The sequence below is a fragment of the Oryzias latipes genome, chromosome 24, assembly GCF_002234675.1.
Source record: "Oryzias latipes chromosome 24, ASM223467v1".
NCBI classification, from domain to species: Eukaryota; Metazoa; Chordata; class Actinopteri; order Beloniformes; family Adrianichthyidae; genus Oryzias; species Oryzias latipes.
The window spans coordinates 7,441,801-7,469,763 of NC_019882.2; the positions used below are offsets into that span (position 1 = coordinate 7,441,801).

The 27,963-nt window shown below is 36.6% G+C and overlaps 2 protein-coding genes across 14 annotated transcripts in view; one reads left to right on the forward strand and one right to left on the reverse strand.

Moving 5' to 3' along the window:
- The window catches only part of LOC101155482 (otoferlin), a 77,322-nt gene extending 61,718 nt beyond the window's left edge, over nt 1–15,604 (forward strand). For 4 of the 13 annotated variants that reach the window (XM_020714479.1, XM_020714485.1, XM_020714483.1 and 1 more), the window contains 18 exons: nt 1,967–2,133; nt 2,325–2,354; nt 2,459–2,596; nt 2,689–2,764; nt 3,248–3,363; nt 3,444–3,578; nt 3,663–3,800; nt 3,896–4,023; nt 4,121–4,291; nt 4,513–4,673; nt 4,758–4,900; nt 4,977–5,065; nt 5,318–5,416; nt 8,654–8,895; nt 9,688–9,866; nt 10,629–10,729; nt 11,069–11,256; nt 13,161–13,272. In XM_020714479.1, coding sequence (XP_020570138.1) covers nt 1,967–2,133; nt 2,325–2,354; nt 2,459–2,596; nt 2,689–2,764; nt 3,248–3,363; nt 3,444–3,578; nt 3,663–3,800; nt 3,896–4,023; nt 4,121–4,291; nt 4,513–4,673; nt 4,758–4,900; nt 4,977–5,065; nt 5,318–5,416; nt 8,654–8,895; nt 9,688–9,866; nt 10,629–10,729; nt 11,069–11,249 — 2,294 coding nt within the window. In that variant the 3' untranslated portion in view covers nt 11,250–11,256; nt 13,161–13,272. Of the gene's footprint in view, nt 1–1,966; nt 2,134–2,324; nt 2,355–2,458; nt 2,597–2,688; nt 2,765–3,247; nt 3,364–3,443; nt 3,579–3,662; nt 3,801–3,895; nt 4,024–4,120; nt 4,292–4,512; nt 4,674–4,757; nt 4,901–4,976; nt 5,066–5,317; nt 5,417–5,605; nt 5,705–8,653; nt 8,896–9,687; nt 9,867–10,628; nt 10,730–11,068; nt 11,293–13,160 lie in introns of all 13 variants that reach the window. The other 9 variants (XM_020714486.1, XM_011491601.2, XM_020714482.1 and 6 more) reach the window with 7 other exon arrangements.
- A 1,718-nt stretch (nt 15,605–17,322) lies between these two features.
- drc1 (dynein regulatory complex subunit 1) lies at nt 17,323–23,250 on the reverse strand. Its single transcript, XM_023953258.1, has 14 exons — nt 23,054–23,250; nt 22,848–22,932; nt 22,333–22,439; nt 22,051–22,234; nt 21,832–21,969; nt 21,258–21,344; nt 21,048–21,158; nt 20,769–20,881; nt 19,539–19,682; nt 19,129–19,441; nt 18,269–18,396; nt 17,981–18,133; nt 17,807–17,909; nt 17,323–17,419 (listed from the first exon to the last, which is right to left on the reverse strand). Exons 1-14 carry the CDS (start codon nt 23,134–23,136, stop codon nt 17,384–17,386), a joined length of 1,785 nt encoding a protein of 594 aa, XP_023809026.1. The 5' UTR covers nt 23,137–23,250; the 3' UTR covers nt 17,323–17,383.
- Nucleotides 23,251–27,963: the final 4,713 nt, after the last annotated feature.

Genomic DNA, 27,963 nt, shown 5'->3' on the forward strand with positions numbered 1-27,963 from the left:
GTTCACTGTAATATACACAAATGCAACATTTGCTCCTTTTATTCTGTGCTTTTGTGAAATAAACATTAGCGGATAGTAGTCATACGATTTGTCACAACTACAAATAAAAAACACCAGATATGTTTTTTTAAGATAAAACACCGCTCTTATTTCCACCAACAGCACTTAAGGCCGTGTCACACAGCCACTCCGTACATTTTGCACATTTCCCACGTATAAAATTGGGGTCTTTCCTGATACATGCGTGAAATACATAATACATAAGTGTTTCTTGCGTTTATCTTTCGTCGATGTGCGTAGATGTCCGTCGAGGGTTTCGGCCAAAGGGTCTTTATGTGAGTCTTGAGCTGTTCAAAATTTTCGGTTGGTTAAAAATTACGAAGTTTTTGCGTTATTTCACATTATTTACACGCAATTATTACATAAATGTTACGCAACTGTGCGTGATTTTTCCGAAATGCGCACCCAAATTTGTTGCTTTCCGTGACCGTTTCAAGTATGTCTAACAGACTTTTCAGGTATGTCTCACCAATGTATAACTTATACATTGTGAAGACGGCGCGCATATCAAGTAAAAATGACGTAATTGATGAACGAATCACTAATGAATAACATGTAAACAGCGCAGTAAATACAAACGGTTCATGTTGCGTTGATTTAAGTGTCCTTTGCGTGGTTTATTGCTACTTTTTCCATGGTTTTAGCGTGGATAATTCGCCTATACAACTGTAAAAAATTCCCACAACTTTTCTTACTTTTTCCACATCTATTCACGTATGACCAATTTTCATCCGTGCAATGTGCACAAATGTACATATTGACTGTGTGACATGCCCTTTAAATTTATGTATGCTTGTTGGTCTTTTCTGTTGAGTAGTTCCAAATACTGTGTATAGCTATATTGAGTTTGAAATGACTACGTCCTATTATGATCTTTTTTTTAAACATTTATTTTCTGTAGCTTATTAATGCTTTAAGAGTTTTTTTATTTTATTTTATTTAAAGTAATATTCCTTATTGTCTTAAATTACACTCGGTAAAGAATCTTCAAACAGTAACTGTAACGAATTGAAATACTAAATAGTGGATGTTATATATTAAGTATTTATCTGATTTAGATTACCACTTTTGGATTTCTCTAGTACCTTAAACAGGAAACAGAATAAAAATCTTCTTTGATAACTGCTAAATATAATTTTTAAAGAAGGGATAATGAACAATACCCTTTAAATCCTGAAGGAGGAAAACTGAGCATTAAGAAAGTAAAAAGAACTTCATTTCTAGAAAAAAAAAATTTTCTTGCAAGAAAACTAATCCTATAAATAAAATTTCACAATAACAATATAATCTAAGTTTAGGAAAGCATTCTTTCCTAAAAATAAAAATTCTTGGTAACCATTTTTCGAAACCAAACATTTTCAAATTTGAAGAATTATTTAGTTGTTTGTGTCAAACCTTTTTTCAAATCAGTTAATTTTAATCATGTTTATCTAAAAAAATATAATTTACAGTAGGTTTTAAAAATGACTGTTTAGGTGTTGTGGTGAGTTTTTACCTTTTGAAGCTTTGAAACCTGAAGCATAATTTTCCCACTTTTGTGCTTAAAGTTTCTCTGTGTTTAGAGCATTCAGGTCTTAATGGACAGAAATCCACAAATAAAAGTCATCAATTTTTTTAAAGTTTACTTTTCTGGAAGTTTAAGGACATAAAAACTGTTCATGAAGCTCTCTGTAAGTGTTAATCCTTTTCTTCTGATGTAGCTCTCTTGTTCATAAAGAAGAAATCTTCTTCTTTATTAACTGCTATCATTTCTGTGCTTCCTTTCTGCCCTGACCATCACCCTCATCTATATCCGCTCTTCATCTGTCATCTCACTCCTCTTCTGCATGTCCCTGCCTGTCCTGTCCTTTCCCGTCCTGCTGCCTCCTGCTTCTGCTGCTGTCCTTAACCCTCGACTTCACTCCAGCTAAGCTTATGAATGGCTACATGGTCCTAACCGATGGCAGCACCCAGCCCCGCTCCTTACCCAGCCTTTCTTCCCGCACCTTTTCTCGTCCTGCAGGTGACGTCATTGTCAATTTGGACACGGAGCCTCAAATCAGAAAGATGGACACAGTGGTCAAGTTAGATGCTGTGAGCTGTTCCTTAAAATTTTTGTACCTATTTCAATGTTTTTAAGCATGCCTGCTGTATTTATGTATGTAAATGATGGAAGTAGAAACTCTGTTTCTTGTCCAATCCTTTATATATATGTACTTCTGCTTAAACCATCCACTCTGTGCATTAATCCTTGTGATGTCCGTTGTGAAATCCCTCCGTCATAGATGTCTGACGCTGTTGTAAAAGTTGACATGGTGAGTGGCTTCCATCCAGATACTGCAGACTGACATGTTTGAAAGGGACGAATCAGAAGTCGGGTTTGCAGAGATTCACTGCAGCATCTGTGCCTTTTTGACAGACTGAAGAGGAGAGCGATAAAGAGAAAAAGAAGAAGAAAAAGAAGAAGAAGGGAGGATTGGATGAAGAAGAGGAGACAGATGAGAGAGTGCTGGACTGGTGGTCTAAATACTTTGCCTCAATAGAGACCTTGAAGGAGGTTATCTGTTTTTTTGTTTGTTTCTCTGGATTACTTTCATGATTTTTGACATTTTTATTTAAAGTCCCTGGATGTGTTTGTGTTGGTGTCAGGCTCTCAGAACTCAGGAGGCGGCTCATGCTGAGGCGGAGGAGAGAGAAGACCTGGAGATAGCTGCAGAAGTGGCAGGTATTGAACTTGATCACGTCAGGAAGTTCCTGAAATGGTGCTTTTCTCCTTGGCTCTGTAATTCCTTAAAAAAGAAAATAATCTACATGATCTGTACCTCTACTATGGTCGACAAGTTTGTGACCGTATGGTATTTTTTGAAATGATCATCAAGAGCCTCTAAGTCTTCCTCTCGTTCATTCCATGAACCCATCTATCTTTCTGTGGATCACAGATGTATTATTCAAAACCTCCCTGCTCTACAGCACAAAGGAATGTTGGTTATTTTTAATTCAAGACATGACTATTTTATTTTAGGTCTTTTTTACAGCAGAAAAAATGCTGATTATATTCCCTAATCTACATTTGAGAGAGCGTCAACCTCCATGCTTGACTTGTTTGTGTGGCTCTGCTTTTAGTTCCCTACACAAGTCCACAACTATGTTATCAACATCAAACTGCATCACTGATCAGACGTCAAACCTAATGATCTTCTTCTGAAAGGCTCCAAGATCAAGGAAAAGAGCAGAGAAAAGAAGGGTGTGAAGGACAAGAAGAAGGGTCAACCACCCGAAAGCTCAGAGAAACAACCACTCAAAGCAAAAGTGGATGAGCTGGTGGTGAGTGTTTCAGACAAATATGAGCTGAAGCACAAGTATTTAAGAACATTTGTAATTTTATTGCTGATTGGATCATCCAGGTATTCAACAAGGAGCTGGAGAGCGAGTTTGGCAACTTTGAAGACTGGCTTCATACCTTTAACTTGTACAGAGGAAAAGCTGGAGATGACGACGAACACGCTCTGGATGATGATAGGATCGTTGGCAGGTTCAAGGCAAGAAAACACCAACCATGCAGCTGAGCCCGCTCTCTAAAAATAAAAAATAAAATATTTGTACTTTTTTTCCTACAAAACCAGGGATCCTTGTGTATGTACAAGCTTCCTTTATCCGAGGAGATCACAAGAGAGGCAGGATATGATCCAAACATGGGGATGTTCCAGAGCATTCCACACAATGATCCCATCAATGTCCTTGTCCGTATCTATGTGGTCAGGGTGGGTGCATTCCTCATATTATTGTCTTTAATAAATCCCCCCAAATAATAATAATAATAAAAACTTTAGCTTATGTCTTTCATTCTTTCTACCAGGCAACAGATCTCCACCCTGCTGATATTAACGGTAAGGCTGATCCTTACATCGTCATCAGGTTGGGCAAAACAGAAGTCAAGGACAAAGAGAACTACATCTCCAAGCAGCTAAACCCTGTTTTTGGCAAGTGAGTTGGAAGGAAAGCTTCTCTTTCTGAGCATTTATGGTATTTCAGTTCATGCAGGTTTTCACCAGAACCTCAATTCATTCCCATTTGCATCTAGATCATTTGACATTGAGGCCACTTTCCCGATGGAATCCATGCTGACGGTGTCTGTGTACGACTGGGATCTGGTTGGCACCGATGATCTGATTGGAGAGACAAAGATTGACTTGGAGAACCGCTTCTACAGCAAATTCAGAGCAACATGTGGGATATCATCCAGCTACTCTGTGTAAGCAGAACCAGGATTTATCCAAATGGATGGATGGATGGATGGATGGATGGATGGATGGATGGATGGATGGATGGATGGATGGATGGATGGATGGATGGATGGATGGATGGATGGATGGATGGATGGATGGATGGATGGATGGATGGATGGATGGATGGTCAAACTCATGAATAAACTTGTGGTGTTTGGTCCCATGTCTTATCTGTCTCTCATGTTAGCCATGGATACAATATTTGGCGAGACCCCATGAAACCCACCCAGATCCTGACCAGGCTCTGCAAAGAAGGCAAGATCGATGGACCACATTATGGGCCTGGAGGAAAGGTCAAGGTGGCAAACCGAATTTTTACAGGACCCACAGAAATCGAGGATGAAAATGGTATGAGTACAAATGATCATCCAAACATCGTCTCTCTTTTTAGATTAACGTGTTGGTAGCTGTCTTTGTTTCTCACTTTTTCAGGTCTGAAGAAGCAAACTGAGGAGCATTTAGCCCTGACTGTGTTGAATCATTGGGAGGAAATCCCCCGAGTTGGCTGCAAGCTCGTACCTGAGCACGTGGAGACCCGACCCCTGTTGAACCCTGACAAACCAGGAATCGAACAGGTAAGATACCATGTCTTAACCAGTAAAATGGCAAAAGCAGAGTTATGATAGATGCCCTCATTTGCAATGCTTTTAGGGCCGCATTGAGATGTGGGTGGACATGTTCCCCTCAGACATGCCCGCTCCTGGACCCGCACTTGACATTTCACCAAGAAAACCAAAGAGGTACAAACTAATCAACAACTTTGAAGTTCAATTATTACATTTGTCTATTTTGCCTCAATATAACCAGCAATCAGACTATTTAACTAAAGCGTCAGAAGTTATTTTCAGCAGAATATGTAACTTACTACCAGTTTGCCTCATGGTGAGTCTGCCGACTCAAGTGCAGAGAAACACAGACTTCTGAATGTGTATTTTAAATGTCAAACATACGTACAACTGTGTATGTGTTCCTTCCTCCTCCCCCCTTACCAGATATGAGCTCAGGGTGATAATTTGGAATACAGATGAAGTAATTCTGGAGGACGATGATTACTTCACTGGGGAAAAGTCCAGTGACATATTTGTCAGGGGGTAGGTACAGAGGGTCGAGGCAGCCACGCCTCTTCCCGTGGGTGTCAGTTGTGTGTGGATTTTTTTTAACCTGCTTTTGTTTGTTTTGTTTTCATTTTGTGTGTTTGTGTGTGGTGTCCGTGCGTGGCGTGTTCTCCTCTCTTGTCTGTCGTCCTTTCTCTCTTCTCTCTGGTCATTGCTGTTGTCTAGCTTTGAGCTTCGTGTTATTATTTGGAACACTGATGACGTAATTCTAGAGGACGATGCTTTCATGACAGGAGAGAAGATGTCTGACATCTATGTCAGGGGGTAAACACACAAATCCATCGCATGGCTCGTACCAAACCCTTTCTGTGCTCCTCTTGAAACCCTTTAATCATTTATTTCAGACATTTCTGAATTTAACTCCAATGCAGCACAAAACTCCTTAACCTAGAACACTAGGGACCAAACCAAAGAAAACTACTGAAGGCCGCCAATTTTTTATGATAAATATATAATAACAAAATTCCAAAAAATATCTCAGAATAACACTTTTAAAAAGTATTAAAGGGAATTTTTTCCTTGGTTTAATCCATAGATTAATGTCCATTTCACGACACTTATCCTTGCCTGTGTTTAATGAACATAAATAGACCAAATCTTATTTAATTTAATGTTCTGTCTTCCAAGTAAATTAATAATTAATGGAAGGAACGTGTAAAAACCTAAATGATTTAAAACTGATTGTCATTAAATGACAATTTTATAGCTGGCTTTTATTTAAAATACATAAAAAACACACTGTTTCAGTTGCAAAGAAGCAATAATTCTTTTTTCTAATTGTCTGCCTTTATATTCTTTTTAATGACTCTTTTGGTTTGTTTTACCAGAAACACAAATCCGGTAATCCAGGGCCGCCCAATCCTTGTCCTCAAGAACTAGCACCCGGCTTGTTTAAAGCTACGTTTGTCAATGCGTGTTCAAGCGGCCACTTTTCAATGAAAAGTCTTTGTAAACGTACATAAATACACATCTTGGGCTTCCACATTCAAAATTTGCATGTTCACACGTAGCTATGCACATTGTTAAGACTGTTTTTGGGTTCCACATGTGTGATCATTAAAGGCGCGTTGCAAGTTAAACCAGGCCGAACTTTGACCAATCAGAGACTCGCATTTCGTTGTAACGTTTGGATGGCGTTCCTTTTAATTAATGGAAGTGCCAACCGTTCAAAAATGGATCATGTAAAAACAATGTAAAATTTCAACTTGTGCACTATCAAAATTATGTGACACCAAGTCTTTCATATATTGGGATAAAGGTGTGAAAGAAAAAGCCAGGAGAAAAATTTGTGATTTTTGCACCACTTTGACATTTGGCACCAAATCTATTTTTATTTTTTTTTATTTAAGAGACATTAATTTCGGTTATGTTAAACACACAAACTTAAAAACATCAACATAAGCATTGACACTGAACAATGTCAACATAAAAATTGATAAAAAAGAATAAAAATTGAACAAAATAAACCAAAAAAGGTGTTGGGTGAAGCCAAGGCTTATTTCCCCAACCCTGAAAACAAGCATCTCATCTACCTACAAATTGTTAGAACTTCCAACTGTAGGAAGGATGTCTAGTTAAATAGTCAATGTCAGTGTCACAGCGCCGTCCAGAGTGCCTGGAATGAGAAATTTAACAATGAATGGAATGAAATCCCTCATCTTAAATGGTCTCCCCTCCATTTTACTAAAGTGGTTTGGTTCTGTGCTGCTGCAAAAACTTTAATGCACTACATCAATCTTATTTAATCAAGCAACTATTTTAAAAAAAGAGACTCTTGCATGACAGAACACTGTTTTTTTAACCTGACTGAGCACTTTATTCAGAATAGCATTCTGAATTTGAATTGAATTTGTGACAGACATGAGAAAGACTGCCCAATATTCAAAATAATTGCGACACATGATGACTGTTTGGCAACAAGCTCAAATGAAAGAAATGTTTCTATATGTTAACATTTCACTGTATTAAACAAAGATTATCAGCATTAGTGGAAAACTTTCTCCAGTTTTTACCCCAGCTCCCTAATTTTCCCTCCTATCTAAAGGTACAGTTATGCTTTAAAAGTTTGTTTTGGTCCAACCACTTTTAGTACTTCTGTGCAAAACAATACTTGATTTAACTCTGTGGTGTAGGAACCTGCAGCTCAAAGTCACAGAGTTTATCACCTAATCTTAGTGCGTTCTTGATACAGTGCTGAGTGAATCATTGCATGCCTGCATGAGCTTATGTTTTTTTTTCGTGATTTGGTTATGCAGCCCTGTATTAATGAAGTCATTAAATGCAAAGAAAATGTAGCTTACCTCACTTTTTAAAAATCCAACCTCCCTTTTTCTGCTGTTTCCATTATTATTTATTTCATCTGTGAAAATTCCATCTCTTGATACAACTGTAACATCCATAAACACCCATAGCTGTAAGATTAAATGACGTAAAAGTGAATTTTATTGAAACCAATTAAAAAATGTGACACTGTCACAGATACTAAATTAAAAATGGAGGTGTTACAGATGGAAATGATGCTATCAGACACCTTTAATTAGTCAAGCTTGCAGCGCACGTCAGGCATGTTTCCTATTTTTTTAATCCAAATTATATTTTCCTAATGCAGCTTCCTGCAGCCTCTTTCCCTGCATATCTCAGTTACCAAATATTTTCACTTTCCTGCCCTATATTTATTATTTATACACGACTGAAAGTAAATATGAGACTACTTACTTCTTGTGAATTTTGATAACTGAGAGCAGGCTCTCGTCTTTTCCTCCTGACAAAGGAGTCAGCCTAACACAACAATTACAGAAAGCTGATGCTTAAAATTGCAATTTCGCCTCAAGTTTATAATCAAATCCCTAATATTAGCTTTCAATAAACAATGTTTTTTTTATTTTTTTTATTGTTTGTTTGTGCATGGAATTTTAAATAGTGTGAAACTCCAACATCAAATCAGTTTCTCATTTATTTGTGTAAAACTGATTTTTAATTCTTACAAGAATCCTGATTTGTTTTTGGGGAGACACATTTGATGTTACTGAAGCATCATCTCTCTTGTCTGGTACATTTTCTGCCCAGTGCATTTGATTCAATCTCTAAAATGTTATGAATATTTGACTGATTACTGCAATTTTTTAACTTTGTGTAAGCATGATCTGGCAAAATGTTCATTTACACATTATGTAATTGCGGGGGATCCCTCAAATTTCACATCTATTTGCATAGATGGCTTAAAGGGCAGCAGGAAGACAAGCAGGACACAGACGTGCATTACCACTCCCTGACTGGCGAGGGCAACTTTAACTGGCGCTTCGTCTTCCCCTTCGAATACCTTGTGGCTGAAGAGAAGATAGTCATCTCCAAGAAAGAGTCCATGTTCTCCTGGGACGAGACTGAGTACAAAATCCCTCCTCGTCTCACGCTGCAGGTCTGGGATGCAGATCACTTCTCAGCCGATGACTTCCTTGGTGAGAAATCACATCATGTTTTGTTTTTAATTCAGATTTTGTTTTTCCTTGCTGATAATGGAGCCAACAGTGGCCAACGTTGGTTTGTTTTAGTCAAGGCAAAAGGATCTCAAAGGAATATTCAGTTGTCTTTGTGTGGATTCTTTTGACCAAAATGTGCATCTTATTGTAAACATTTGGCCTCTTTTAGCTTCTTATTGAATCTTGTCCAGAAACCTGAACTCTAAGATATTTCCCATTTTAAAGAGGCATTCTAAGTCCGTTTTGCAATGTGCTGTTAGCAGGTTTAAACCTCCTCGTAACTCTTAAGAAAAACTAACCATCAAATGATTAAAACATGTTATGCCACTGTAGGAAGAGTAAGATAAACTGTTGATTATTGGTATTTGTTTGCATCCACAGATACTTTATAACTGAAAGATTATTTTTTTTTTCCATTTATATGTTTTCCTTGTTTTTTTCTACAAAAAAAATACTAATTGACAAGCATGTTTTATTACTATTGTTTTTTGATCTTGAATTTCATTGTCACAATCTTAAACATTAAAAAAAGCAACAATAAAACTAAAACACAACCAGGAGAAACAAAAATGTTAACGTTAGGATTTAAAACAAGGCAGAAAATAGCTTATCTATTGAAAAAGTAATTTACCTAAATCCAAAACGATTGCTGTGATTTAAATCTGCTGTGATTCCAAATTCTTACAGTCCCCCACCCTCAAAGGGACAAATCCCAGATGTCCCCAAATGGAAAGTAGCTTGGCTGACTGCCGTTGCTTTCTCCACCTCCAGGTGCAATTGAGTTGGACCTAAACCGGTTCCCTCGGGGCGCAAAGACAGCCAAACAGTGCTCCCTTGACATGATCCGAAATGAGCATGAGCTGCCCACCATTTCCATCTTCAAACAGAAGAGAGTGAAAGGATGGTGGCCGTTTGTAGCTCGAGATGAGAATGATGAGATGGAGCTCACGGTAAGCTTGTGCTGGAAAGATACTGAAAGTACTAAACTTTAGGATGACTTTTTTTTTATCTTTAAGAAACATCCTGAGAAACACAATAAAGATCCACTCTGATGTGCTTTTGATCTATTTTAAAAGCCTTCCCAGTGGTCTAGTAATTATGACGATTTTTTTAGGCCAAAATAAAAATAAAAAAAACTGTGTGGTTTCTAGGATATAGTTTCTGTAGAGTTTTTAGAAATTCACCTCTGAGTTGTGGGCATGGCTCTGGATTAAGCCTGGGCTGATTTGTTTACACTCTCTCCCGCCATCTTAAACCCCCTCACAACCTCAAGCTAACATTTGTGATGCAACAAAAATGGCGAGCAATATCTGAGCTATCCAGCCATCCAGTTTTGAGCCAGAGGCCAGCTCGGATGAGGAAAAGATGTACATGGGTCTATGTGTCTGCAAGTGGATCCATCCGAATGGAGCGGAGCAGAGAGCTTTTGGCTTGCCCAGCGCATTTGTGACATCCCAAAAGAAAAACTGCATTTTAGACTGCTCCTGATTCACTATAATTTGAAAAAGTAAATGCACAGAAATGAAATTTTTAGCTTAACTTTCTTTATATGTGTCTTCCATCATCAGAAAAATGCCACAAGAACATGAGAAAAACACCATTCTCATCAGAGTGGGTCTTCAAATGAGACAAAATATAATCTATCATTGAAATAATCTATGACTATATTGTGCGAGGTAAAAGTTTTGACATGAATTTGATTGTGAATACAGGGTAAGGTTGAAGCTGAACTTCACTTAGTGACAGCAGAAGAAGCAGAGAAAAGTCCTGTGGGGCTGGGTCGAAATGAACCAGATCCACTGGAGAAACCAAAGTAAGTTCTGAAGACATCCAGCACTTGAAAAAAAGCGGTTTTCAGTTTGCAAACATCTGAATGCTTTTTATAGGAAAACATCTGTAAATTCATTCAAACAGTGCAAAAAGCAGAATATTTAAAACTTAAAGCTTTTTTCAAATATCAGCTCTGCTCTCTGCACTGTCACAAGGTCACTGTTACACACTCGTTTCTGCTCCCACCATCTCTTTAAGTGTCTCCCTGTCTCTTTCCTCCCCTTCTTTTTTTCCTTTTTTGTACACTCGACTCACCTTTTCTCCCCTTATTTGTCCCATCTGCATTCCTTCCCTCCTCCTTTCTCTCCTTTCTACCTAAAAGTCGTCCAGATACAAGTCTTATGTGGTTTCTGGGCCCCCTGAAGTCCATTCGCTACTTCATCTGGCACAACTACCGCTGGCTGATCCTAAAGGCCTTGGGGCTGATACTTCTGCTGCTCATGCTGGGCCTCTTCCTCTACTCAATCCCTGGCTATCTTGTCAAGAAGCTACTGGGGGCCTGATGCGCTGGTAGCCTCTGCCCCCTCCTCATACCATCTCCTCTGGGTTGTGTTCTGTAGTTTAACCTCTTCTCTGTCCTGTTTAGTGTTTGTTGGTCTTTCTTACACTTCCTTAATCTCTCCTGGTTTTAGCAGTAGTCTTCGGTGTTTGCTGTAGTTTTGATTGTGCCTTGTCTGGGATTCAAGTGTTTTTGTACATTTTAAATGTTTTTGTCTTAAAGTGTATAAAACATTTCGACTCTTAGGCTGGTTCAAACTCCATGAGAAGTTTGGCATTTGCGCTTACAAAGATGGCTGCAAAAACATTAGCCTTTTTTACTTTTTATAATTCAGGAGAAAACTCCAGGGAAGTACTTAAATGACCCAGTCATTGCAGCACATATTACAGCTACCTTTATTTTGACAACATAGCAGAACCTGAAGAAAACACCATTTCTGAGCAGATTAAAGAAGAAAAACATATAATTGGAGCAGGATAAAAATATACTATAGATACCCTTGTGTTTGCACTCAACAATTCAAAACGTCAGACGGATCTTAATTGTAACAATTTAGCTCAGTCCCAAATATTCCAGATTATGTTTGCTGTAAATTACTTTGAAAGGATTTTTGTGTTTTCCGAGCAAGCAAAAGATGACAGTAAATAGGATCTCTAAGTGGAGGGTTAAGAAAAAAAATCCAGCAGAAACAGAATCTGTAAGGACAATTATATCCTGTTTCAGAATGGGGTCTAAGACAGATAAAAATGAAAAGACAGATTGTTTCAGAAACTTCAGAGACAAAGCTAGAAAACGTAATAAAAAAACAGTGGCTGAGGCTTATGACACCAGGATGCAGTAAATTCTCAGAGGCACTATGTAAAAAGAGACTGCTAAGATCTTATAATAGGCTACTGTGATGGTTGACCAGTGACTGCTTCCAACAGGGCCAAGTTAAACAAACAGAGAAAGCTTAGTGCACTTAAATTCAGTTTTAAAAATGGACTTACAATAATTCATTGCAGAGGAACTGGAGAGAAAAAAGGAGTAAAAGCATGACAGATCCTCTCTTATGTTCACCATTTTTTATGTCAAATGTTTGTATTTTAAAGAAGCTTAAACTTAAATTTGTGGCAAAATAGTTTAATTTCTACTCTAAGATCTGGAGGTTATAGGTTCCAATCCACAATCAAATCATGCCAGAGACTCTTGGACCAATGCCTCTTTTAAACTCAGCAGAAAGGGTTGGATTGGGCATTAAAAACACCAAAATGCTTCTGTAAATGTAACAGGACTGTATGTCAACAGAGAATAAGCACTGAACCTTAAAACTGTTGATCGTAGGCCATGCCTCTAAGATTAAAGTCTTGCATGGCAGACAAAACAAACCTTATATAGGATGATTTGTTGAGAAGAGAAGTCATGACCTCATATTTGATGCTGCAGACAAAAAACTGACATCAGTTCTGTCTGTTTTGCTTCTGGCAGAGCATGAACCAGCTTATACCCTGTTTGAATTCAACAGTAGCTGTATTCATGGGTCATGACATCTCACGCTGACTCTAATACACTCAGCAGTTTATGACTGAGACGGTTGCACTTGGAAAAACATTTCCCAAGTGATCCTAAAAACTACTTTTCAGTTGTCTATTTATACCAGTACACCCACTTTGCATTTTGCAAAGCTTCCACTTCACATTATGTTTTTTTCTTCTTCTTGGAAATAGCAATAATATAAATGTGAACTGGAAGCTTGTATTACTTGAAATTGCACCACTCATCTCTAAAAAGAAACTAATGCAAGCTTTCTCTCTGTGTCTTTTATCCCTCCATGTTTCATTTTATTTCTTTCTCATCTACATTGATCTACTCCTCCACCCACCTACGCCTCACCATTGCCTCACTTCTTCCTAAAACCTCAACTTGACCCATCCAGTCGCCCAGACACCACCTTCCTGTGGTTCCTCAGCCCCCTGAAAGCCATCCGCTACCTGGTGTGCAACCGCTACAAGTGGCTGATCATCAAGATTGTGCTGGCCCTGCTGCTGCTTATCATGGTGGGCCTCTTCCTCTACAGCATGCCAGGCTACCTAGTCAAGAAGATGCTGGGCGCTTAAATCCCTGCTGGGAGGAAGAGGAGGGCAGTGGTCGGCGACAAACGCTGGCTCACCAACAAGACGGGAGGCGGAACAAAGTCTGGTCTTTTCATTTTGTCATCCACTTGTTAGGAAGATGGGCAAACATTACTGTTTTAACCCAAGTAATAAAGAACTATCTAAACCTTCAAATACATCAGAAAAAGGTTTATAAAAAAAATAGTTTTCCAAAAACAAGCAACCTTCAATCTAACTTCCTCTTGTTCATACATATTGTTGGACAGTAAATGTCTCTATATAAACCAGGGGTCTGCAACCTGAGGCTCTGGAGTCTTAGCTTTAAAGAAAATTTCAAATGATTTAAATAAATAAGGGGCTTTAGTATTTATGTTTAGATTTTGAACTGAGGTTATCTTATATTAGTAAAATAAAAGAAATGTTTAAACGTTGCTGGCATTGCACTAAATTAAGAAACCTTGTGTGCTTTACCAAACCTCCAGAATGCAGACGTCAGATAACTGAGCAAAATAATGGTTAAAGGCTTAATCGATTGTCAGAGCTGTTTGTTATTGGAATAAACTTGAAGCACAGAATCTTATCTTCAGCTCCACATTAGTGTCTTGTTGCTGTCTGGAGGCAAACTTCTTCAAAGTATATAATTGCAAGTCAATCTGCTGCAGCAAGTGTATTTTATTTTGAAAGGTAGGTGTCTATGCTGCTGTCAAACGTTTTATTGATAGAACATTTTGACACTGTTAGAATTCAAGCCTTATAAATACAAGACAAATACAATTTATGAATGAATGGCTTGATAGTCACACAAACATTAATAAAATGTATTTTTCTAAATGGTAAGGTGGGACTTTGCGTCTCTGCCTGGGCCTTTGTCAGTTAAAAAAACAGACCAAATGGCTCTTTTACCATTAAAGGTTTCAGACCCCTGATTTAAAAAGTCTTTTGGTTTTCAATTGACGCTGCTGTAAATCTGTTATCACTGCATCTGCTCATAAATGAAGCATACAGGGAGCACAAAGGGTCATATTTTTTGCATAATTTGAAAAACAGGTTTGTACAAAATGGTTATTTACAGTGTTTTACAGCTAATATCATCTCAACAGAAAGCCCAGTTTTTCCTCTTTTCTCATCTAAGGTTTATTTACCTCCTGTTTCTCCAGAAGGCATTGTAGGTGATGGAAAAACACCATTGCTTTTATCAGCTATGGATTATAAATTATAGCTCATTCTGACATGTTTTCAGATACTTTAAGAAAAGGACGTTCCAAAAGGTCTAACCTTCTTTTTAGTTGAAACATAAAGCTTTTGCAGTCTTTGCACACTTCTTTAGAAGTAATAATGAAGAATTCAACATTTTCCTGAAAATTCTCGTGAGACGGGGAACAACTGATCGGGTAAATCTGTGAGAAGACTGGTGGTTAAAGTACAGTATTAACTATTTAATCGCTAGAATCAAAGCAAAAAGGTCAGATCTGGGTTAAATAGTGTTTGCAAATAATCAGACTTTCAATTTTTATGTTCTCAAAGTTGGTATTCTCCAAATGTATGCATTTATAAGCAATATGTTGTGTTTCTGTGCAAATGCTTTACTGTTACAGGTCACTGATACAATTATTTTAGTCGAATGAAATAAATTATCTGCAAACATCATTTGACAAGATCTGATTGGGGAAATATTAAACTTATCACTGTTGTCTTGCAAAGTTGAGACCCGTGTGTTAATATGCATGTACTGTGACAACTGACCAAAGAGGTCATGTGTGTTGGCATGACGTATTTTTCTTGAAACCACCCATCCTGTCGTCTTTGAGGTTATTGAAAGGTGGAAATGTAGAGAACATGAATAAGTGCACTTGAACGGATTCCTGAGGAGGAACGCAGCAGTGTCCAGAAAACAAACAAACAAAAAAATCTGTCTCCTCATCAGCTGGTGTTTTGTGTGCTGTCCAAAAACTTCCCATATTTGATCTGTGACCTGTTGACTCCATTTGTGTTGCAATTCTTGTAAATCTGCATTCCACAAAATAGAATAATGGTTTGCACTAAACTAAAATTGCCTGTTTTTAAGATGTACATGTGTGTTCAGACGGGTGCAATATTTATTTTGGGTTGTTTTGACTATTTGAAATAAACTGAATTTCAATGATAATGTTTAAAAAAATGAAAAAAAAATGTTTTATTTGTTTTGCAATTCAACACTTAACTGTAATATTACAAGATTCTATAAGGAGATTAAAATGCCATCCAAACACATGGATGAAAAAATATATTTCAAATTTTTTAGTAAACGAAGACACAATTTTGCAAAAGCATCAAAAACAAAATATGACAGAGTTTAGTCTGTAAAAACTACCAAAAAAAATAGTAGTCTGTAAACCTGTAAAGGTAAAACAAGCAGTCACATTTTTTTCTTCTGTAACGCCTTTTCCCATGAATTCAACCCATTGTAACCCTTGTGCTATCCTAGCCACTTTAATGTTGGGAGTTGGGTCATCTAGACCCACTAGACAGTGCTCTGAACCTTTTTTCTTCAATGATTTGTGATCTTCACTGGTGTCCATGGATTACATGAAATCTTTCCACCTTTATCCACCTTTGTCATGGTAGGAAGAACACGTCAATGCAAGGGTGGGGTCATCTAAGATAGCACAAGGGATAAACACTATCCAGACATCTGGGTTTTAACATTAGGTTGTTTTTTTTTAATTCCGCCATAAACCTATTTGAATTTAGTTTAATCCCAACGCAAAGTAATCAGTTTTATTCATTTTTATCTTGAAGTATTCAATTGGTTTATTCTTTTTTTCTCTCACAAAAACTCTCTTAAATCATCTGCTGTTATACATCCCATTTACTTAATGAAAAATCACATGTTTTGCATTTCAAAATATGACAAAACAGAATTATAACAGGGTACTTCAAATGAGATGGTAATAAACATGCCCAACTATTCATTCATTTTTTTTCATTCATTCATCTTCTTGACCGTTTTTCCCTTTCGGGGTCACGGGGTTGCCGGAGCCTATCCCGGCCACTTGGGCGTAGGCAAGGGACACCCTGGACTGGTCGCCAGTCTGTCACAGGGTAGAATATCCTCAATCACACGTCCATTCACTCTCACACTCACACCTATGGTCAATTTAGAGTTGCCAATCAACCTATGAAGCATGTTTTTGGACCAAAAACATGCCCAACTAAATATAGATAAATGACTAAAACAAAAAAAAGGGCAACTAAAATCTGTCTTAACCTGTTTTGTGAGAATAGACAAAGGGGGTTCCACACAAATGCTGCAAACCAAGTTCCTCTTGGTTTCATGGAGGAATTTTTGGCTTTAATAAGACCTTTACACACTTTAAATAAAGCAGCCAAGACAGAAGTAATGCAACCCTTTCTCCAGTTAAATGCCTTGCTGAGGCATTTTGAGTCATGTAACTGCTGATCGAAGAAGAATTTGCTACAACAAAAGGCAAAGTTTCAATAATTCAGTCAAAGGGAAAAAGAACCCAAGTGGCATTAATGATATAATGGAGTATTCTGATGATAGTGATTGTTTGAATCATTTCAGAAATAAACTGAAATACAAGAAGAAGAAAAAAAAAGCAAAGACATGACAAAAATCAAATAACTGAATTTAATTACAAGACAATATTGTTACGGAGGGAATGGGAAGTACCCAGGCGCAGAGAGGAGAGGAGGCAGGAGGATGCAGGGAATAGGGTTTAATAACATAAACTAAAGACAAAAACAAAACCACTGCATACGGCAGGCTAGAATCTCGAAACAACAACAAAACAGGAAATACTACAAAATAAAACAGGAAATCAAGGAACAAAACACAAAGTGACTGAAACCGTAACAAATATATGAGATATCCGAAAATGTAAAAGGTGCAGGATCTGCATAAAACAGCTAAAAACAAAGACAAAAACACACAGAACAGAGACAGAAGCAGCTACGATGATAAGAAATACAAAATTCAAAAAGTCAAATTGCATCGATTTTAATAGCAGTCTTTGTTGCTTGAAAAGATCATGCATGTTCAACTTCAGCCTTCCTTTGGGTCAAAGGCGCAAGAGTTGGTCTGTCAGAAAACAACACGTCAGATGCATTCAGTTAGTTAGAAGTCTCTACAACTTACATCATTTATCTTGTTTGATCTTGACCATGTGGCTGTTTTACCAAGATTATACATGAACATGATTTATGATAATGGACAGATAAAGAAATTCAAATTTGAAAAGATGACTTTCTTTTTTTTTCCAAAATATGCTTCAAAAAGGCCCTAAATAGAAAAAGTTAAAAATATTTAAAAAAGAGAAAACATCCCCTCTGTTTCACATTCTGACTTAAATATTTTTAAATGCCAAATTGGCTCAAGGCTATCTAAGAAAAACTATCTAGTAAACAGAGAACAAAACATTTTATTTCCTCATCGAGCAAAAATGTCCAAGAGAAGAAACAGACGTACCACTGAAATGCCGCGTTCCTGAAGCTGTTTCTTTAGTTGCAGGTTCTTCTGCCTCAGATTCTCCGTCTCAAGACTGAGATCTGAAATTTCTCGTAGCACTGAACTGGAAACAATCACACTCAGGAAATGTCTATTTTGATACAAATAAATTATTCTTTTTCTGCACAGACTTACTGGTGCTGGAGCAGCTGTTTTTGTGCTATTTCCCACATTCTGACTTTTTCTTCAGGGATGACATTGGCTAGCCTTTCCCACCTGGCACCAACTTCTGAAGCATCCAAGACCTGACCATGCCAGGAGCTAGATATCTGTTTTTCTGAGCTCTCCCTTAAGAATTATTATGATATTTGGCATCAGGCATGAAGAGAAAAACAAACATGATTTATGGTCTGCTAGGGTGTGCAGTGGTTTTGAGTGAGTAACAAAGGGGGAAAACAAATTTTCCTTAAACTGATGACTCACCTGGACTCCCTCTTCAGGCCTGGGTGAAGTTTCAGAGGAGGTAAGAAGGGTTTGTGATGGATGGAGGAGTTTGTGGGGGGGCTGGCCTCCACTGCCTTCATCATTCCACTGCAACCAGCAGAAGATTTCTGCAAACACACAGAGGGCTTGTAAAAAGGAATCATGGTAAACACAAATGGAACACTTCATCATTGTAAAAGGGTTTTTCTGTCTGTCATTGATAATGAATGAATGAAAGACGCAACATCAAATCTGCTTGATCCACTCCAGTTCAAAACCAAAAATATGTTAAACAGGCGATTAACAAAAATCAAAAAGTTAAAGTTTTAATTTGGTTTAAACAAAGGTAAACATGCATTAAAATGTTTAATTATGAACCAACTCAGATGAAAATAATGTTTTGGGATTTTTTTTTAACATGTTTTTGTGGCATTTTTCCAATGACGAAGAACAGAGATTAAAATTGCATCAGGAACAGACTCAAAACGCCCTTGATTTTCCCTGCTCAGCTCCATTCTGATGCATCCACTTGTAGACAAATAGATCTATGCGCATCTTTATTTTCCTCATCTGAGCTGGCGTTTGGTTCACGACTGTACAGCTGGATAGCCCTAACATTGCTCGCCATTTTTGTTGCACCACTAATGTGAGGTTAGAGGTGTGAGAGGCTGTAAGGTAGCGGGAGTAAACAGAGAGCTCTCAGTAAATGGATGGAGAAGAGCAGCGCCCACAACTCAAAGGGGAATTGTCACTCTGCAGAAAATATGTTCTAGAAAACGACACGGGTTTTTAAATATAGGCTAAAAACCTTTTGACTTTGATCTGCATATGAAAGATAAAATTTTGAACTAATTTCTCACCATTTCATCCCACAGTGGATCTACAGATGTCTCCAGTGCCTCCTTGCACAGCTTCTCCTTCTCTTTATTATCAGATTCAATCATTCCTTGGTTGCACTTGTCAGTTTCATAGTTCAGTTGACCAAAATTGGGAACTTGTTCCTGAATCGGACTGAGGAGTTCCAGCATGGCCATGTTATCCTGCTTCCAGGGTAGACCAAGGTACTGGCAGATCAAGGAGTCTATGGTCAAGGCCCTCTGAGCTAACTGATTCAACTCTCCATCAATCATTTGCTGCAACTCTTTAAATTGTTTTGCATCAACTGAATTGTGCCTGCATAAAAAAATAAAAATATAAAACATCTGAAGGAAATATTCTTACATGATGATCATATTGATTGACCTCAAAAAAATAAGAAGATATCTCTCACCTGGTTTTCATCTGCATTTGATTACACCTCTGGACCCTCTGGTAGCTCCGCTGGTATTCCCCATACAACTTATCGGTGCAGTTTTTTAATTCTCTTTCTTTCTCTGTGTATGTTTCTCTCAGCTTTTTAATGTCATTCTTGAGGCTAAAACAAAGTAAAAAGATCAATTTCACATACACAAGACCATTTTCACAATTCTGAATATTGTTAATAGTCAAGCCTTTATTTCTTGTATTTTCATGGGTACGACTATAGGTAAAACAAACCTTTACATTCTGTAACTCAGAAAAATGGGAACTTGTGATAAAATTCAGTATTTGCAAATTTATGGTGTCACACATAAAGTGGGTAATTTATTAGAAATGAAAACACAAAATGTCATTGCTGGTTGTTAATAAAGTGCTTCATCTAAGCACACCCTTTAGAACCAGAACTTTAGCTTCAGTTCCACTTTTAAAAGGTTAACCAGCATCTTTAGCAATGACCTTTTTTGACTAGCAGCTATTTTTAATGCAGTTTTCTTTTCTAATAAATTAGCTGTATGTGTGACACCATGAGTTTTCTTTAAAGTAGTGAAATGTTAGTCAATATAAATCATCTGATTCTGTTAGGCAACACTTTACATTAGAATCAGCTAATCCACCTTGATCGCGATACCATCTTTTAGTCATATGTCCAACGGCCTGTGTTATTTTAGTTAACTCCTGTGTTAAAGGGTTAATAGAGAGTTGAGTGGAAGGAAAAAGTGTGGTGCCAAAAACTGGTTTAGTGACCACGGTTTTACTCTGCTTGACTAGCCAGCAAACTATCTGACCTGAAGCAGATGGAAAATCTATGGACTGATGTAAAGAGGAGCATGGGAGACAGGCAGACCCAACAATGCAGATGCCCTAAGCAGCTATCTGTTTCCACACAGTTCCATAGAGGTAACCATGGTTTTTACATGCATAAACATGTTTATTGAAAGCATCCTCTAATCAGGGATTGGCTCTAAGGCCCGCTTTCCTGCGTGTTTTCCAATGTTCTGGCATGTTCTGATTGACTAGACACACCTGATCCAGGTGAACAAACTTACAAGAAGTAAATGCTTAAAATAATTCAGTCCGTACAAGTTTCCCTTTTGCAATAACTGACAAAAAAATATTGAACTTCCTCACTATACTTGATTTTGTTTTATATAAACACTTGTACATGTTTGTCTATGCAAATTTATGAAAGTAGCTGCAGTACCTGAAAATCCTTCCATTAAGAAAGGTTGACATCTCCTTTGATTGTTTGGCGAGTTGAGCGTGCAAGTTGTTTTTTGGAACCAGGAGATCACTGGGGACCTTCTTGTGAAGGTTCTGCAGAATGAATAAATAAAAAAAACACTAAATGATTCATCACTAAAGGATTAGATCTTCCTATCACATTGACATTGCTTTGTATCTCTCAAACAAATGCCTGTCATAACCGTTGACTGCATAGAACTGAACAGCAGAGCTCCAGGTGATAAACTGCTAGACCAACCTTCACTGAGACTTTAGATTTTGCATTATTGATAACATCCCCCAGAATCTTGTCATGGCACTTCTCTTCGTACTCTTTCACTTTCTTTTTCCTTTCCGTCAGTAGCTGCAGCTAGAAAGAAATATGTTGTAATGAAAACAGCGTAAATATAAGAATAAAACAAATTTAAGATTGATTTTTTCTCCTCAAAATTTTGTTTTGTTACTTTACCTCTTTGTCGCAAAGTGCCTTGATTTGTTTTTCCCATTGATCCTTGTCTTTTGTAAGTAGGATTTCCACTTCCTGCTGGTGAATCCTCTGCCAAGAACATTAGGATTAGTACACTTGGATGTCTTTCCAGGTCTGTGGTTTGAATGTACACAGCAAAAACTGAACCTTTTTTTCTGTCTTGCAAGAAAAATAATCTTATCCAGAACATTTTCAAAAGGAAAAAAGTCTTTGATTAAGCAAACATGTCTTAGTTTCTAGAAGTTTTTTCTCAAAATAAGAATTTTTTGGTTTTCTTTCCCCATTGGCAGACTTTTATTTTACTATTTAAAGACAATCTGCCAATGGAGTATGATTTTTTTAAACTTATTTCTACAGGGCATTTTTTTGCAGTGTGGAATGTTGGTTGACTCATTGGTAAAAATATTCAGAAACAGCACTTTTCGTACGACATACTTTTTGAGTCTCATATGCAAAACAATTATACGAGCACATAATATCTGCAAATAAAAAAATGTCTTAATGTGGGTCAGTTTTATCTGTTCAAGAACTGAGATTGTGAAGAATGTGGTTCCACCTCCATCTGTTCGGACTCTTCCCTGTAGACGTCTGTCATTATTTTCATTTTCTCCTCCATCATCACTGTCACCAGGTTCAACTCCTCTGCGTTCTTCCTCAAGGTCCTTACATAAGACTCATGCCTCCGGTTCAGTTCCTAAAGCATCATAATCATGAGACAAGAGGGAACAGCTTTCATTTGGAAATAAATTAATCATAAATGTGCATGTAAGATTACCTGTTTTAAGTCATTAATAAGAATTTTCTTGTCTCTTATCACAGCAGCACACAGATGCTGCTGACTTTCTAAGGCTTCCAGCAAGTCCTGGTGGGCCTCCTTCTGATGAGCTGTTGACCACCCTTCTATGAGTTCCTCAAATATTTTCTGGCTGGACTGTTCGTTTTTCTCCTGCAGCTCCGCTCTGTGGAACAGACAGATGGGTGTGGTGAAAAAACAGCTTAGCCACAATAAGATGTAAATCCCAAAAATGTCAGTTTACATGCGATTTCATGGAATTACATGGTTCCTTGAGCATTTTCCAGTTTTGTTGTTGCAACTATGGCAACAGCTGCAGTTTGGATGTTGATTAATGCTGCTGTCAGATCTCTATGCAGGCTAAGGATTCTCTAAAAATGAAAAAAGTAAAATAAACAAATAAAAACATTGTAAAAATATAAACAATAGTAATAAAGTACTGAAATGTAAAACGTTCCTTAAATTCCCTGACTTTTATTTCTTTAGAGATGGTAAAAAGAAAAGAAAATATTAATTTATTTGTAATAGCTAATCAATTAACAAAGACAAAACATCCTACGAATTTGAATTGGAGCATCAGACATAAAATTAATAGTTAACATGATGAAATTGTTTACATTTTTCATTATTGTTATATAGGTTTTTAACATTTTTATTGCCTTTTTTTAATCTGGACATTGTTGTAGTTATTTAAAGTTTTGTTTCAAAGTATTTTTAAGACCGTCAATGAGCATTGTAAGTAATAAAGTTAGTCCTGATTAAAGAAAATAAAAACTAACCATGTGACTTTCTTCCTCGGGGTTCTCTGGAGTTTTGTCCCCCTCATCGTTTGGCTCTTCGTTAGTCACATTTGAGGACATGAAGCTGAAAAGGTTCATAAAGTTCGTTTCACACAATCCAAACAAATTGGAAAATCACCACTGCTCAGGAATAAACACGATAAACTCATTAAAATAAATTAAAAAGGGCTAAAAACGCAGCTCACCTGCTGTTTGTTTCGTTCGAAATTGCAGAAAACGACGAAAGAGATTTCTTCTTTTTTTTCGACCCTTTCTCCTTTCCATCCATTTTCAGATTTTTTTCTAGCACTCAAATAAGAAGAAAAAGCCGTAAAGTTTTGGTCCGAATGTACAGAAACGTCTCCTTGCGGCTGTTTGATCCGTTGCTGAGGCAACCAGTAACTACAAAAATGCTGCTTTCAAGTACCCTCGTAATGTAGAAACTCTGGAGCAAACGTTAGAATATCCCTGTTTAGTGTTCTGTCTTGTAAATAAATCTCTCTGCTTTAACTAGAAAAAAAACATATTATTTACAACCCTAAAAATAAATAGTAGTTATCATTATAATTGTTTACTATAATACAATAAAATAATAATTATAATAATATTTAATTGAAAAGTTTTCTCCTAGATTTATTTTAAAACAATTAAATAAAAACAAGCTAAATTAATGAATATTTATCAAATTCATATTTATGTGTCATTACTGCCATCTAGTGGCCTCTGGAAGCCAACTGTGAACTTAGAGTCAATAGATCAGGAATCAGAAATCAAAATCTTTTATTGTCATTATGCAGTGCACAATGAAATTTTTTCCAGCAGCTCCTTTCCAACAATATTGAAAATACTATATAAAAAAAATAATACATAAGACTGTACAGTAGAATGGGATGAATATTTCACATATGAGTGGATACTCCACATATAGAATGAAAGATTTTAGGTTTAGTTTAGTTTAGTTTAGTTTAGTTTAGTTTAGTTTAGTTTAGTTTAGTTTAGTTTAGTTTAGTTTAGTTTAGTTTAGTTTAGTTTAGTTTAGTTTAGTTTAGTTTAGTTTAGTTTAAAAGTAAAAGCAAAGAAAATTCATTTAACTTCCTATCAACACCATAAAAATAATGAAAAGGAGAAAAAAAACCTAAAACCTGTCCCATTTCAACACTGTAGCATTAGTAATAATAGTAGCAATAGTAACAAGTTTATTTCAAATCAAATCAACATTTACCTGGAAAAATAAAATATAAGTCAATACATGACTAGGAAAATAATATTTGAAAGGGGAATGGAAGAAGCGAAAGCTTATAAAAATCCAAACCCCCACTCAACAACACTCATAACAACAAAACAACGAAATTAAACATTTGACATAATAACGCTAACATACAAAAAACACCTGATGACGACAGACAGACATGCCCAAAAACTCAGACCAAACACCAACCCCCCCATAAAGGAACAGGAACAGAATAAAACTAAATAAAACAAAACAACTACTTTGGTAATGATCCTTCAAAGTCCGAGAATACACATACTCATCATTGTTACATTGCAACTTGGTACACATTCATTATATATCTTTTAAACATAACTTTAAAATGATTTTTACAAGTTTTCATGTTGTCCAATAAATTGTTCCAGAGTGTGACACCCTTTACTGAGATACACATCGATTTTAATGTTGTCCTTATTTTAGGTTGACAGAATATGTTGATTTCTCTCAATTTATATTTATTAACAGCATCTCTGTTTTGAAACAAAGATTGAATGTTTGTCGGCAGAGAATTTATTGATGCTTTAAACATGATTTGGGCCGTTTTAAAATCTACCAAGTCCTGTAATTTTAAATTAAAAGTATTAAGAAAAAGTGGATTGGTGTGCTCATTATATTTAACTTTGTGAACTAATCTGATAGCTCGCTTTTGGAGTATAACTAAAGGATGCAAATTAGTTTTGTAGCAATTTCCCCACACTTCAATACAATAATTTAGATATGCCATTATAAAGGAATGATACAAAATAAATAAAGCAGATTGGTTAAGCATCAAGCTACACCTTTTCATCAAACCAACACATTCAGCCACTTTAGAACTTAAATGAAGTATATGGGATTTCCAACAAAGCTTATCATCAATAATTACACCCAAAAACACATGTTTATGCACTCTCTCAATTGGTGTATCATTAATAATAATTTCCACTGGCACTTCCTTGCATTTCCTCCTAAAGAGCATAAATTTAGTCTTTTTTAGATTCAAAGATAATTTGTTCTTACTAAACCAATGTTTTAGATGTAAAATTCCTGCGTTATCTCACCAAGAAGTTTCTCTAGATTCTGCCCTGAACATAATAGCAATATAGTAGCATTAATGTTCACACAAAGTGAATGTATTTATTCTGAATTTTTTTAAAATATCTTCTTATTTCTTTTATACCCTTTTATAAATATTCTTTATATCTGGATTCATTATTGATAGTTACATCGTTCACAACTCAATTCATTACAAGACAATTAACACAGATGTTTAGTTTAATCACAAGTTTCCTCAGTGGATTAGAAATTATACTTTTTTCCAAACACACGTTTTGTCCTTTATTCTTTGATTTCATTTTCCAGATTGTTCCTTAAATACAAACTTTTTTTTTTATTTCATCACTTAGAATTTAGAAGATTTTCTTTTCCTTCCGGCTGTAATAACTTCCTTTTTTCCTTTCCTGAATATGTGAATCAAAACCAAAATCAAATAAATGTTTAGACTTCATAACCCAAAACCTGATGATTAAAGGGTTTAATACATTTCTGCTCTTAATAATTTTCACAGAAGTTATCAGTAGATTAAATAACTTGTACACGGTGACCCTCAAATTAACACATTCTTTTTCTTTAAAGAAAAAAACCCATCAAACAAGAACTTTAACATACAGTCCAGTTGATGTCAAGTACAAAATAATATATTATACATATGACCTTCAAGCAGGTGTTAAAACAGTTATTGTGACTTTAATAAAAGGTGGTGCTATGACCCTTTCATCATGAAAAAATGGAGATGACACAATAGCCTTTCTAATAATTTAAATGTATTAAGTTACGTTTCCATTTATTGTTGAAAATGAGGTGTCTTCATGCCTCTGTGCTTCAAAACCAAATGGTCTCAGACAAAAGCCTCAGAAAAATGTCGTAAGATCTGGATATTTGCATGCAAACAATTCAGACTTTCCAACACACACCCCACCCCCACACCCCTGTCCATGATACATGTCCTCTCAAGCTGATGGCAAGATGACCACGGTCTGGTTACAATGACATACAAACTCCCACTTGGGTCAGATGTTTTTGCCCTGAAGAGTGCTCCCTCCCACCCATCTGTGCCCTGACCCCTGGGGCCCATTGCACTCCTTTGCCCTCAAGTGGCCTTGGCTGCAGAGGCGCAATTGGCCGGCAAAGGTTTTTGGCACTTGATCCATCATCTCTGATGTCACTAACAGCTGACTTGTCATAAGACCTTTTAAAGAAGGAGGGGGGCTGAAACTGTAGAAGGCCTCTGTTTTGGTTGCACCTTTCTCTGAAACTCTGAGTTCTTTCGCATAAAGCTACCGAGATTACAAACTGAATGACTGCTATTAGAGAGTGATTCTAATCTAGCATAATACTATAAGCCAGGGCTTGACAGACTTTGACCCGACTCACAGGTGTAGAAAGAGCCTCATTCACTCTGTGCTCTCTGCAGCAAGTGTGCATGTGCGTGTGCCACTTCAGCCCTCAGGGCAATATGTTCCTCCCTTCTTTAACAAAGCATTATATTGAGAGGTGCATAATCTGAGCCTGACCTTTAGCCAGTTAGCTAACTGACAGCTTAGAGTTTTGTTGGTGGGCATTGCATAACCCTGAAAGTCCCAATGAACTGTTTCTGAATATCCCCATAACCAATGCTGCACTTGAACTTGACTGGAGGATAATAAGGGCAGACCGTAAAAAGTCGTTAAGAGCAGAAAAAAACCTTTCAGAAAGTCGTTAATATGTGAAGTTTGATCAATTTTATTAGTGGGAAAATATATTCTTAAATAGCATTAAATCAGTACAATAGTCTCCTTCCCCAAACTATAGCTGTTCCTTAAATATTCACCTGTTTTAGGTGTTAAGCAGCTGATGCAGGCATATAAACGAACCCTGCAATAGAAATTACATTTCTTTTCATTTGCTGAACTGGTGGAAGAAACAATTTTATTTTTCCTAAAGCTTGAACAACTGTTTGCTTAGTATTTAGAAGAAGAAGTTAAAAAGTTTCATTGATGCTGTGATGACCATTTGAAGGACGGCAAGAATCTCAAATACACAATTAAAAATGAATTAAAAAATAAAAAGTAGTATATTTTCTACTGCCTATGTTATTTGTGTTTGTTTTACATTTATCGCTGTTATTCATCTTTAAAAATCCCAAAAAAAGATCAAGATATTGGGGGGTTTTGGCACTGACTTTCCCCCTCGGTTCAGCCCGAATACAGCGGTGTTATTATTTTCTAAATCATGGCCTTGTATGAGTGGATTAAGAGCACAATCACCGTGCAGAATTAGACTATAATTAGTGGTGAATTGTTGTTTTTCTGCTCTGCAGTCAGTTCAGTGAGAAGGTAAATAAGCTGCCTTTGTTGTAGCAGTTTGTTATACAGAGATGATGACATTCAACGCAAAAAAAAGGATCAAATCTGCCACAGAATTTACTGACAAACTCACCAGAGACGGTTAGATAATGTCCATAAAATGTAATATTTTCGCAATTTCTGTGCAATAAAAAATCATCTGTCTTGATTCCAGTTTGCGTCAAACAAACATCTTTGTAAGGAAATAGATTTTATTGTTAAAGTACAAAGGTTTATTAAAATAAGACAAGGAGCAACAGATAAATAACAATTTCAATCACTTATACATGTATCGGTCAAGCTGCTTCCACCTCAGAAAAATGCAAATTGACAGAAAGGAATTTCTTCAAAAAAATTTGACACTACTTTTTTCTTTTCCAAAGGAGGAATACTTTATAAATGAAATAAATACCGGTATGTATTTGCTTGCATAAGAACCATTAAAAAGTCAGGATTAAACAAAGATAAATGCGTTTTGATTTTA